This window comes from Haemorhous mexicanus, chromosome 17 (genome assembly GCF_027477595.1).
Source record: "Haemorhous mexicanus isolate bHaeMex1 chromosome 17, bHaeMex1.pri, whole genome shotgun sequence".
Taxonomy (NCBI): Eukaryota; Metazoa; Chordata; class Aves; order Passeriformes; family Fringillidae; genus Haemorhous; species Haemorhous mexicanus.
The window spans coordinates 1,963,036-1,976,761 of record NC_082357.1 but is presented as its reverse complement, the minus strand read 5'-3'; the positions used below and the strand labels follow the sequence as shown (position 1 = coordinate 1,976,761).

Here is a 13,726-nt window from a genome sequence, read left to right as displayed (position 1 = left end):
ACCAAATATTTCCTACAGTAAAGCTTTTCAGACACCAAAGCTGAGTTTGGGGTTTGCCTGGCTCCAGGTGCTCTCCCTGTTGGGCAGATGCCAAGGCTGTGGCCAGCAGTGCTGTGCCCAACAGCCACCAGATGGCCCCTGAATTCCTCCTTTTTTTTTCCTGCCAGGCCTTTAATGAGTTCCTGAAACAAGATTAAAATCTCTTGTACTTAATGAACCCTCTGCCTCGACTCAAGAAAGGCTTAAAAATAAACTAAGGCAATTAGAGATAGAGTTAAACTTAGCACACAGAGACAGGAGGCCAAGATTCCTGTTTGTGCCACCAGCCCAGCATTTGGAATAGATGGAAGATCCCAAGGAAATGTTTTTCTAGCATGGGTGGCTGGCAGCTGGCACAGAGCCTGTGTTTCTGGCCTCCTCTTCATCTTCCCACATGGTGCCAGGGAAAGCAAACGGGGGGATTGCTGGCACAGCACTTTGGTGGTGTAGCTGCTTCCTGCTGTCCTGGCTGTGGGCACAAATCCCAGGAGCTGAGGCTCAGCATGGCACAGATCTGACCTGAGGATCTGCCTTAAGAAGCAAGCAGAGGGTCCAGGCCTGACCTGTCTGTGTTACAAACACCTCCCTCCACACAGGAGGAGTTTGCTCTCTGTGGATGCATTTAAAAAGAGACTGGATGTGGCACTTGATGGTTTAATTGAGGTGTTAGGGAATGGCATGGACTCGATGATCTTACAGGTCTCTTCCAACCTGGTCATTCTGTGAATTCATTCTGTGAATTCTGTGCTCCCAGAGTCAGGAATGTTATGGAAGTGCCCAGGCACTCTTAGGGCAGGTTGTACTTCCCACCCTCGTGGCTCCTCTCGCCAGTTCAGCTCACACCACCAGAACAGGTCCAAGAGCCACACAGTAAAGCTGCTTTCATAACCTTTGGCTGCTTTAAGAGGTTTTTCAGCCAAATTCCTGTAGAAATGCTCAGAACCAGGAAATTCACCTGTGCTGAATGTAACAAGGTCACCAAAAAGCCGTGGAGACCCTTCCATGTGAACCTGGAGAGGCACTCTGATGGCTCCCAGGTTTGTGCTTGTTCCAGCTGTGGGAGGAATTGAAGAGCCAGGGAGTCACAAAGCAGTGAGATCTTGCAGTGCTGTTTCTCTGACTGCAGTTTGGAAAGGCCCCAGGATAATGTGAGATATTTAATCCTTTATAGTCCTCGGCATATCTTGGAAGTGATTAAAATGAGTTTAGGCTTATTCCTCAATACACTCCTGCCTGAGTTTGACAGATGGGAACATTGGTTGCTGTTGCTTAAGGGAAAGGTTAATACAAGGAAAAGGAGTAGAGTTTCCAGGATTCCATGCATGAGCTTGCTGCCAGTAGAGGTCCTGAATACTCCTCCATTCACATTAGCGGGATGTTCACATTAAACTTGAAGACAATCATGTAAAATGTCCATGAGCCAAATTCTATTTCTTATCCCAGAGAGGGCAGAAGGACACAAAACCATATCTGAGCTTTTTGTCTCCTCAGGTCCTGCAGTGTGCCAGGCTGCCCTGGGTTTGCAGTGGCTCTGAACAAGTGCCAGTCACGTTTAATTACACAGAGAAACACTTTCTGCTGTGATTCTCTCTTTTGGAATCAAAATAGAATTCCCAACTCCTGGCCTTACCTCAGGGCTGTGATCACTGATGCTATTTGTGGATGAAAGCAGGCTGAACCTGCCCCTCTGTTGTTCCAAGGAGATGTACAGGCTTGGCTGTTAAAGGAACTGCAGGATTTAAATTACACTCCTGGTTTTCCTCGTGCCTTCTTGTTCGGCATTGACTTAGGCTGGGCTCATGTTCCAAATCTCAGCACACAGGGGGATAAGCTTGGTCACAACTTGTAAACACATCATTCCACAAATACTCATTATGGGGCACTATTCTCAGTGGCAGGGAATGGAATTCAGGGCTTTATCTGAGATTATGGAGTGGAAGAATCGTGCACTTATTTTTATTTTGCAAACACGGAGCCCTGCCCAGCTCTGTGCCAAGCACCTGGAGTTCCCACCAGCTTCAGGGAGCACTGTAAGCACTTAGCAGTTCCCAGGATCACAAAGCCCCAATCTCACAGGTCTGAAGGGTTGTCTGGAGGGTGTTTTATAGCTGGAGGGAAGAGAACAGAGCCTGTGACAAACTGGATACAATCAATTTTAATTGGAAGCTGCCAGTCTGTAGAACAAGCCACTTTAACTCTGCTAGAACTTCCTGATAAAGCAGCTGAGCAGAGTTTTCTCCCCCAGACCCTTTATTTTCCTTTATTTCTTTGGGGATTTCCATAGACTATCAGGGGAAATGATAACTAAAAAGATAAATAGATGGGCAGAAAAAATGAGGCTTTCCCCAAGCTGATAAATATGTGGTGAATCATAGAACCAATCCCACATGGTTTGGGTTGGAAGGGACCTTAAAGATTCTCTCATTCCAACCCCCTGGGAATCTCCTGGAGTATCCAAGCAGAGCCATTCCTATAGAATTTAAACCCAGCTTGGAGCAGGTGCCAAAGGCCAGCCTAGATTTCAGATGGCTGAGGACCAATTCCATGCTCTGTCCCAGCATTTGCAGATGAGCAGGTGCAATTCCCTTCCCTGGGAGGGTCTGGAAGTGCTGGCACATTTCATGTGTGAGGCAGGCTGGAATCCTTTGAAGAACAAGTGGAAGATGCAGATAGGATCACACTGAGGGGGCTAAGAGGATTAGGAAAGGGAACAGAGGTTAACTTTGAAAGTTTGTTGATTATCTTACACTCTTCCTCTTCAGAGCACTTTACAGAGTCTTGATAATTACTCCAGCTAGACAGGGACCAGGATAAGGAAATATTATCCTCACTTTACAGTTCCATAGAGAAATACTTCATTCCAGAGCCAGGACTGAGGCACAAGTTCCCCATTCCCAGTCTTGTGCTCACATGAAATTTGTAAGTAATTAAACTTCCTTTACTCATTTCAGCTGCTTCTCATTAACCAGGAGTATAAACTCATTAGAGGAGGAACTTTTTGTTACATGTGCTCAGAACACCAGCACAATGAGGCTGGGAATCCTTCTGAGCCTCTCCAAGTGTTACTGGAGTGTAAACACCAATCATGGAAAAGGCACTTCTCATTTTTAATGATTATGGCTTGGAAAGCAAACAAACTCAAATAAGACTCAGTGTTGCTTTGGTTTAAATTTTAATGCATTTCTCAGGTCAGTGTTTACCTGAGCTGAGCCTTTTAAAGAAAATTTTCCTACTTCTAAAAAATAAAGAAGAAATTATATGTAAAAAAAAAAGCTGTTGGTTACAGGTTATTTAAATGGATTTTTTAATTTGTTGAATTTGGACCAAAAATATTTTGATCCTGTGTGATTCCACAGCATCTCTCTTCTAACAAATGCTATGGACCAGATTTATCCACATCTTTGATAGATGAGCCATTAACTCCAGTGAAGCAGCTGAGAATTCCCTTAGTGCAGTTTAGAGGTTTTACTCTTCACATCCAAGACAAAGAATAATTGTCCAGCACAAGAAACCTGTCAGCAAAGACATTTTGTTTATTATTATATTTTTAACTTAAATTCTCATGATCTGGAGTGCCCTAAGTGAATTGAAAGCTATGGAGATCAGAGCAAATAATGCTCCATTACACAGCTCCCTGAATCCCTGCAGCCTCCCTTGGCAGAGTTATCTGCTTTGGAGCACCATAATTCCTCCATTTGAGCAATCTGAGCCTCATCCACATCAGAAATTTCAATGCCTTCTTGCCCCCATCATGTTTTTCAGATCCATAACCTCAGCATGATGCTCAGAAAGGCAGTGGTGCCACAGAGTGACTCTGCTACAGAAATGCATTTACAAAAAGACCATTCAGACCATTAAACATCAGTTGTACTCTCCTTTTTGTCAGGAAAAGCCAACTTCCGAATTCCAGAGTGTTCTGCTGGTTGCATGCAGGAACTGCAGATCCTCTCCTCATTCTCACCCCTTGCTCCCACTTTGCAGTGATAAAGCAGTTTTTTCAATGGTTTCAGGGTTTATTCCACACTTTAATGTGGAGTTTCAAATCATCTAACAGATGGCATTGTCATCATTTTTCCTTCCCCACAGAATGAAAATGAACAAACACTTGACATTTCCAATATGTCTTCATCTAATGCAAGAATTTTTAGAAGCCATGGAATAGGGATAATCTGCTTTGCTTTAGATGGCCAGAATTGTTAAATGTGTCCTAAAAATCCTGCACTTCCCACGTGACTGTGTGGAAAATGGGGATATAACCAGACAGTCCTCATGGTTATGTCCTGTACCACGAGCTCTGAACAGGGCAGAGCAGAACATGGAATGCCAGAGCAGCTGTGCAATGAGAGGGGAAGGTTCATTAGAGAAATCAGCTTGAGCTGCTCCAGCACTTAGAAATCAGCTCACATTTACAAACCCACAGCAGATGCATCCTTTGGCAAAAGAGTTCTGCAGTCAGTAATTTGCCATTCATCAGGGATTGCCTCTTAAATCTGGGATCCAAGCTAGGGTGCAGATGACATAGGGGGGATAAATTTAGACAGGGCTGAAAACAATTATTTTGCTTAAGCCTCCAGCCAATGAGAGTGACAGTCTTGCTATTCCTCCCCTTGCCCCTCACTCACCCCTCTGTGGTGAAGGAGGAGATTGGGTGGGTTTAACCTCTCTTCTTTTCCAAGCAGGGGATGTTTGGATGGAGCTTTTGCTGCTGCAGGGTCTGTCCAGTGGAGCAGGGAGGGTATTTGGATGGAACATGCTAGTGTTGCAAAAGGTGCTGGGAGGGAAATATTGACTTTTATTTACCTCCAAGGGAGAGACTGTGGCTATTAAAGTAAAAATTGGGTTTTCCTTGGCCTATCCTGCCACTGGGGCAACTCCTCGGACTGGATGTGTTGATTCTGCTGGGAAATCTTTGTGAAGTTCTCCTAAACTTGGTCATTCCAGCCTCTCACAGCTTTGGCATTAATGTTTCCCAGTCTTTGAAACTCTTTGTCCAATCTAACATGGATGTGTAGGAAGAGTAATGTTAACTACTCTTTTAAAAAACATCAACAAAGCATCATTTAACCACTCTGAGCTGTTTTATTAGAAATAAAATGATCTTAATCTTGGCTGGCAATCTTGTGCCCACCAGGCCTTGGCTTGCTGTTATCATAAACAGCTCTGGTTTAAAATAATAATAATATGGAGGTAAATTGCCACTTTTTAAAATGAGTTTTTAATGACTAGTAGCTTCCTTTGGGATTATCATGGATGTTTGACTGTGGTTGCTGCTCTTCCTTGCACTGGTCTTATGTGAGAGTGGAGTTAAAAAGGCCAGAGCTGGGGATGGAGGGGGTTGGGAAACTGAGCTGAAGGGCTGGAACTTGTAATGACATAAACTGTAATTGCAAAATAAAATAGCAAGAATTTGGGAATAGGAAATTTTATCTTATTTACTCTTTGGTAATTGTTGGCACTTGACTGCAATCAGCTGCAAGCCTATCTCTGAGTGACAGCACAATTCCAGCCAGAGCAACCAAAAATAGCCCAGCATTTGAGTAATTTTAGGCTTTTTATAACCTAATACTTCACAAATAAAAGCCAGTGTAACATGGGCAGATTGAACTCTCCTCTGCAGACTGGGGTAAACTGGGCAGTGCTGTGGGAAGCCATACCCTGAAAGCACCACTTGTATCTTTCTTCAATTGTTCTTGCCCAGAATTAAACTGGATTAGCTCATTTTTTGTTCATTAGTCTTAATATTTCAGAAGTTATTCAAGCTCTACACTTAGATTCTTGTTGGGGTGAGGAGGCTGCCAGAGGGAGGAGAGGGAAGGTCCAACCTGCACCAGAACTACAGTCAGAAAGGACCTTAGTGAGTAAATTTATCAGATTTTGGTCAGAAAACCCACTGGGCCAAGGAAGTTTGGAATAGTTGGAGATTTCCTGCTGAAACATTACTTATAGATCCTGTTTATGTCATCAGCTCTTAAATTGATCCCCACACCCTTGCTGAGGGAGGAGGGAAGAATCCTTTCTCCAGCACAAAGTATAGCAGAAGGTCACTTTTCTCTCATGGTCCCAGAGTTTCTCCCAAGGTCTCCTCAGGGCATTTCAGTGGAGGGGTCAAAGCCCTGAGGAATTCTGTTGGCACCCCAGGACATGAATGAATACAAATCTGCAGCATCACCCACATTTGCCTTTATTACTAATTTCCAGGTTTATTTGGTACAAAACACTGGGTGACACAGTAGAGCTGCTTTAGTTTGAGTCCTTATTAAACCATTTTAAGAAGTTGTCTGTTCTGAGGACCAGCACAAAAGTCAAGCTACATTAACTTGTCAAGTGGATTAGTTGTAAAACACACTTTTGGACATTTTAATTCAGAATTAAAGTGACTGTAATTGGATTTAGCTTACTTTGCTTTCAGAGTAAATTCAGGTAAGTCAAATTAAGGTTCATTCAGTGCAGAGGTGTGGGCAGAAATCCTCATTATGGGCTGCACGGAGCAACTGAAACCATGAAGCCAGGTTGGATTGGGCTTGGAACAGCCTGGTCCAGTGGAAATTGTCCCTGCCTGTGGGAGGGGTGGAAGAAGATGAGTTTTAAGGCCCCTTCCAAGCCAAACCCTTCCATGATTCTGTGATGGTAACTATTGAGGAGCAGTACTGGAGAATCTTTGGGATTTTAGGGACTGGCTGGTTAATTTACCAAAGAAATGTCAGGGGCAGCAAGTTGAATCTGGATAGGAAGAAGAAGACAGCCAATAATTACAGCTGCAGCATCTGTGGAAGGACAAAAAACTGCAAGTCCACAGTTCAAGCTTGAAGTTGTGTCTTGAACAGTTCTCTTAAAGGAAAGGGAATTTGCATCCTAAATAACCAACAATCAATGCTGAGGTAAAGAAAGGAGGTGAGTTCTCTTAACTGTGACCTCATCTCTGAAATGAGGGATGTTAGGTGAAGCAGAAAATAAATGAGTTTTCACACTATCAGGCTTGTTTGAGGGCTTGTCAGTGATTTGAAAAAAAAAAACCCAAACGCTGAGTCTTGAATACAGAATAAATTCAATCCCACTTTTCCAGCTGTGACTGTGTAACCTTCCATTCACCAGGCAGTGTGTGACTAAATGAGGACCCAGGTGACAGCTGTCCAAGCAAACCTGCAGTGCTCAGGCAGGTGTCACTGATGGAGCAACCTGGCTTTTATGGCTCATTCTCCCTCTTTGATAAATGCTCTCTGGGTGTTAAATGCCCCTCCTGTGATGGCAATGAATGTAATTAATTCCTGATGATGAATACACTTCCAGTCATCCAAGGGACTTTCATTTTCATATGATCTTTTTTTTGGACAGGAAGTCTCTTTTTTGCCAGCTATTGCCACGTTACCTGGATACTGCAGTGTGAAAAAGGAGGTGCTGCTGCTGACCATTTGGCTGGCAAGTTGTGGCCAAGTGGCCATGGATCAGTGTGAGGGGCAGGTGCCTGACAAGGTGCTGGGAGCAGCCAACATCTACCAGGCCCTCGTGACGTGGCTGCTGTCCCTGGTGAGTGCAGTGACCTGCCACTAAAGACTCTGGGTGATGAGGGCTGTGTTTGGACCTGCAGTGAATACATAATCACTCTTGAAATCTCCTTTTTTCCCCAAAAAAGCTACAAAACAGTGGCAGAACAAAGTGGAAATTATGTTTTAATTCACCTCAGACTCCGTAAATAAAAGTCTCGCCGGAGGTGGTTGGAGCTGGGCTGTGTCTGGAGTTTCTGAGGAAGTGAAAGATTGTTGAGCCAGATTTTCAGTTGCTGAAAGTGACTGCTGGCTGTTAGGCTTTGTCCTTGGCAGTGGACACAGGTTCCTGGTTTTCACTGCTCTAGATAAGAACAGACCCTTCCTGATGGTCAGGAGTGCTGTGAACAAATGAGGGGCTCCTTAATTGTCCTTTGGTTCACATGTTTTCCTCTAAAGAAACCACCCCATCCTCCTTCCAATCCATATTACCCTTTATTCTCTTGGGTAAAGAGAGTATTTTTCCTCCTCAATGTTTATTTTTCCTTCCCACCCTGCTCAGTGGCCTTATTCCTTTCCCTGGGGAAGACTCTGGGATACCAATACTGATCCACACAGTCAAGGTAGATTTCACCCTGAGCAGCCAGGCTTTTAAATCACTTAAACTCCACTTAAACACAATTAATTGTTAATGATGTTCATGCTTGCATTAAAACATTGCTAACATTCTTTAGTGTTAGTTCAGTGCTAATGAAAATTGCCACTGGAACAGCCCTGCATCCTGAATTTTCCTTTCAGACTCGTTAGCTTGTGACCAGCTGCACTGTGAGCTCTCTTCCCTTGTGTTATTACCATTTAAAAAAACCCAACTGAGCTCTGACTGGTAGCAGTTCTCTCTGAGCCTGAAAGGGTTCCTCAGCTCCCAGGGCTGTGTCACTCTGCTGGGTATAGGCTCAGATGTTCAGATGGATTTTATGCCCAAGGAAAACTGGGGTAAAATCCACCAGTTTATTCTACACAGGCTCTGAAATGGCTGTTGGATAGCAATGAAGGAATTTGCATTTCTTTCACTGAAAGAGCTGAGGAAATGTTGAGGTAATTTTAGACCAAATTCTCATCTGGAAATCCATGCAATTCCATGGACTGGCTTGTGTAAATCAGCATTTCCTTGCTGATTCCATTGGAGATGTGCTGGATGCTGCCAGCTGGGAGCAGTGGTCCCCTGGATGGTGCAGAATTCCCCATGGGAATCCAGTGGAGGACTTGGTGCTGGTGTTTTGAGTGATCCAGCTGAGCTGTGCAGCAGTTTGAAAATCCAGCCTGGCCCTGTGTTAAAAACATGTTTTTAAAGGCCTTTGTCTCCCTGTAAATGCAGTAAATAGAGCTGATAGTGCTCCTAGAGACTGGTGATGGTACAAACCAGGAGAACAAGACTTGGAGCTTCTGTATCCACCAGAGTCCTGGCAGGGCATTACAGTCCTGTAGCTCAGACTTGCCTTTCTCTCCATCCAGAGCATGTTCCAGATCTGGAACCTCTGCTTTTCCTTTCTCCTGGCTTTGCTGATTCCCTATGTCTGGCTTTCCCAGAGTTTTCTGCCCCTTTTCACCAGCTGCCCTGGACAGTTTGCAGCATCCCAGTGCCTTCCCAGGTTGTTTCAAGTGTCTCTTCTCTCTCTTTTCTAACTTATGATCAAGATTTTCATGTATTCTGCATGTTAAAGTGGATTATGTTTTATATGACTTTGACCAAGCTAAAGAGCCAGGGCACAGTCTGTCCTACTGGAACCTTCTCCCTGGATCTAAACTTATATTCACAATAATAATTTATGTCTTGGGGTTGCAGAAGTCACTTTTTACCCTTTCTGGTTTAAATCAGATCTATGAACTGGAAAATAGAATGTTTGCCTCCCACATACATGTACACACCAAAAAAAAAAAAAAAAAAAAAAAAAAAAAAAAAAAAAATCAATGAAAAAGAAATCACCTCAGCCTGACTAAAAGGAGATTCACAGTCTAGGGATTGCTGAGGTTTAGTTTGGGTTCTTAGGGAAGCCTGCAGCAGCCCCTTGGCATGGCATCATCCCTTTGCATTGATTTGGAGCTGGGATTGGATTGATCTCAGTGTCACTGATCAGGGCACACACAGTGCTGCTGTGACAGAAACATTCTGAGCAGCCTTGGCAGGAGCTCTGTGCCCACCCCTGCTGGAGCAGGGAAATAATATGAATTCCTGCTTCCACACAGTGAAACTGGTGGAAGTCAGAGCTTGCAAGTCCTCATTGTGAAAATAAATCCTATGGCTTATCAAAAGCAATGTGTTATTCCAATTTAATTTGGTCTTTATTGATTTTTCTACTGGCTAAACCACAGCTAATCTACTAATCAAAGCAGAGTTCTCCCTGGGATGTTGTGGGGCTCTACTCAAAAGCAACAGAGCGAGATAAAGGGGTTTTTTTTTCAGTCCATCTAAAAATGGAATTGTGTTCCAATGGATTTCCAGGTGCCTCCTGTGAAGAGGAAGGATGGCCCCAAAGCTCCATTTGAGGTGGTGGGGCTGCAGCAGGCCTGGAGAGAGGAAGGCTTGGCCCTCTACGCCTGCCTGGTGGCACCAGAGGAACCTTCAGCCCAGAGCTGCCCCCAGAGCCACGAGGCAGGAGTGAGTAGCAGCATTTACACCTGGTAGTTGTGCAGGCACTGCTCTGCACTGAGCACCAGGCCTGGATGTGCCAGCTCAAGCTCAGATCCCAGCAGGGCAGGACAGAGCAGTGGAAGAGCTGCCCAGACTGGGATGGGGGAGCAGCCCAGTGCTGTGGAACTGAGGGATTGCTTTTCCAGCTGATTGCCAAGCCAAGCTGTCCTCACTGCTGCAGTTAGGTTATGGCATCTAACTGTGATGGAGGGAATGTTCACATCTGCATTGGCTCACCCTTCACATGAGACTGAAAATAGAATCAAAGTTTTTGAAATGCCTCTCAGTTGCCCCATCTCTGAGTCAGAAAAGAGCATCATCCAGCAATGCTGCATTTAGGTTATGTGCAGACCAGAAACCAGCTCTGTGTGGCATCACTTTTTGTCAATTGCTCATTAGCTGTAACTTCACACTGCAGATATTGATCTGCATTGGAGGAGACACGTCTTTTGGCATCTATTCTGGTTTTTCCTCCTTTATTTTAACCATGTGAAGAGTGTGGCACAGGAGGAGGAATTATTTTTATTTGAGTGCCAGGAGCTGAGGCCTGGAAGCAGGACAGGAACCTGTGCCCTCAATTTTGGTGGGCCCCAGAGCCTGAGCTGTGCAATAAAGCTGGCAGGTCCTGCACACAGGCTGGGGTTGGCACATGTGATGTAAGACATGATATGAACTCCTGTCCTGAGCACAGAGCTGTGAAACTGCAGCTCTGGGCTTTGCTGTGTTGGTTCTGTCTTTCACAGAGCTGATTTGATACAGGCTCAAGCATCTTGTACCTATTTCTTTTTTGGAGACAGCTTTTTAGGTAGTATTGCCACTCTTGCCTGGTGTAAATACCTGATTTACCTGAGCACTGTGGCCAGGTGGATGTGGGGAGCAGCAATCCCTGTGTCCCCCAGACCTTCTGAGAGCCACTTGCTTGAATTTCTGTCCTGTGGCTGAGGAACCCTGGAGGTGCTGCCCTGTGCTCTGCTGAGACTGCTGAGCTCCTCTCAGGTGGCTCAAAGCAACTTTTGTGGCTTCAGTGAGCTGGTAGTGGATTTTCTACTCTGGTTTTGCCTGCTTCATCCCCAGGTTGTATTATACCTGCTGGCCACACCATGGGGAGCCTAAATGGATCAGGATGTGTGAACATGGTTTTAAAACACACTTCAGCATCCCCTTTACTTGCAGCTGCTGCCTGGGAGCAGCAAAAATTGAATTTCCCAGGTTGTATCACAAAACCTGGAGTTTCACAACTGTGGTTCCAGTGCTCCTGAAAATAAATAATGGATGCTGGCAGCAAATGTCATGATTAAAAAAAGCCCAGCCCAAAACAATGAGCAGCTTTTCCACTAGTGATTGAGCAGCCCTGGGCAGAGGCTGATGAGACCAGGCTCTGCTGGGCTGGACAAGGACTTGGTGTTGGCAACTGAATTCAACCAGAATGTGATAAATAATCAAAGATACACAGATGACAGTGAAGTGGCCAGTGATTAAGAAATTGATAGTTCAGAGCCCCCTTTTGGGGCTGGAAATGGACTCTGGGCTCTACACATTACTCTTAAAATACCATTTGTCATCATGGTTAACATTTACAGATGCTTGGTCTTTTTTGTATAATTCAAAAAAAGTAGCTTAAGTTCTCCCTAGATTCTTATATATTCTCCCTAAATTCTTATATGAATTCAAGGTGTTTCCTCTGTGGAGCAAAGAGAATGGAGGGACAGAGCCTGATCTGCTCTCTGCTGATTCCAGCTGAGGGCTTGGCCAAAGCACCAAAATTATTGAGCACTGATTATGCTCAAAATATTTCCCCAGGGTTACAGAACAGAATGAACTTTGGAGCTCTGGGCTCAGGCTGCCCTGAGTGTTTGGTTGGGGCTGGGAAGGGTTAAATCACATCCTGGTGGAACAAACTGTGCAGTTTTTCCAGTCCTTCTCATGGAATCACAGAATGGTGTGGATTGGAAGGAGCCATTCAAGGCCATCCACTCCAAATCCCTGCAAGAAGCTGGGACACCTAATGTGAGAAATGAACTCGTAAAGAATTCTTGAAGAATATTTTATCTAAAGGACATGTTTTATCTAAAGGACATTAGGCACTGGGCTAAAACTCTTAACAGGCATTTCTCAGTATACAACTTGCTTATTTATACTCATTGGTAATGCAATAGCAATAGCCCTTGTTGGTTTTGGTTGAATTACCATTGGAGGATTGTAAGTAAGAGCTGAAATCATCAGCTCTTCATTACAATTTGCTGAGATGATAGTTGGTAAAACTGAAAGTAAGAATTCTCTTACTGTCGTGGTCTCTACTTAGAAAGTCTTGTCTTTGTTGTAAAGTGTTAGTAACTCTTGTGGAAATGCATTCATGGTAAAAGTCTTTTACAAAATGTATTAATTTGGAAGTTGCTAGTTCACACTGTGAACAACAACCTTCCACCATCCCAGGCTGCTCCAAGCTCTGTCCAGCCTGGCCTTGGACACTTCCAGGGATCCAGGGGCAGCCACAGCTGCTGTGGGCACCCTGTGCCAGGGCCTGCCCACCCTGATCATGAAAAACTTCTGAGCTCAGCTCTGTTGCACAGCAGTGACATTTCAGGGGCTGGGCAGCTCTTCCAAGCAGGACTTAGATTTCCTGTGCCTCATTAGAGGCTCTTTGTGGTAGCACTGACTTGTGTCAATCTTTCTTTCCCGAGGCATTTGTAGAGCTGCTGCTTTCCCCAGCAGAGATCAGAGCTGGGAGGAACAACACAAGTTGGGATGTCAGCCCCAGCAGAGACGAGGAAAATGACAGCAAGTCTCTCTGTTCCTGCCCTTGGGCAGCTTCAGCTGCTGTGGAGAGAAATGTGGACTTTACTCTTCACACTGCAGCCCTCAGTCTCTCACTGTCCTGTCAATGTGCAAGTTTCAGTGGCTGAATTGAAAAACAATATCCTGTTGGGGCACTTACTGGTTCTTGTTCCATTTGTCTCCTGTGGGCACAAAAAAACACTTTTCAGGCCTCACCTTTAAAATATGATTGCATTTCCAGGTACTTTGTTGCATCTGTTTGCTATAAGAATCTAGGGAGACCTTAAGCTACTTTTTTTGGATTATACAAAAAAGACCCAATATCTGTAAATATTAACCATGATGACAAATGATATTTTAATAGTAATGTGTAGAGCCCAGAGTCCATTTCCAGCCCCAAAAAGGGGCTCTGAACCATCAATTTCTTAATTACTGGCCACTTCACTGTCATCTGTGTATCTTTGATTATTTATCACATTCTGGTTCTCTGCCCCAAGGTCTAATAGTTATAAATAGAATTATAATAGTGGCTTCTCCAGGCAAAAGCTCCTGGTCTTTGCACATCAAGAAGTCTTTTGGCTTATTCAACTGGGATGGCATCAAGTCCTATATCCAGTGGTTCTGCTATGTTTCCTCTCATTTTTATCAGCTTTTTTGGGGGTGATTTTATTTCTGTCCTCCTCCAAACAGCTGCTAGAAGTGAGGCAGATTTCAGCATCCCTGCCTGGTCTTGGTTTCTTGT

General features: G+C 44.4%; 1 protein-coding gene across 1 annotated transcript in view; it reads left to right on the top strand.

Moving 5' to 3' along the window:
- DNAAF8 (dynein axonemal assembly factor 8) overlaps positions 1-13,726 on the top strand; it is a 92,529-nt gene that overhangs the window by 20,061 nt on the left and 58,742 nt on the right. Inside the window, exons 10-11 of the mRNA XM_059862051.1 lie at positions 7,372-7,563; positions 10,021-10,176. Coding sequence (XP_059718034.1) covers positions 7,372-7,563; positions 10,021-10,176 — 348 coding nt within the window. The remainder of the gene's footprint in view (positions 1-7,371; positions 7,564-10,020; positions 10,177-13,726) is intronic.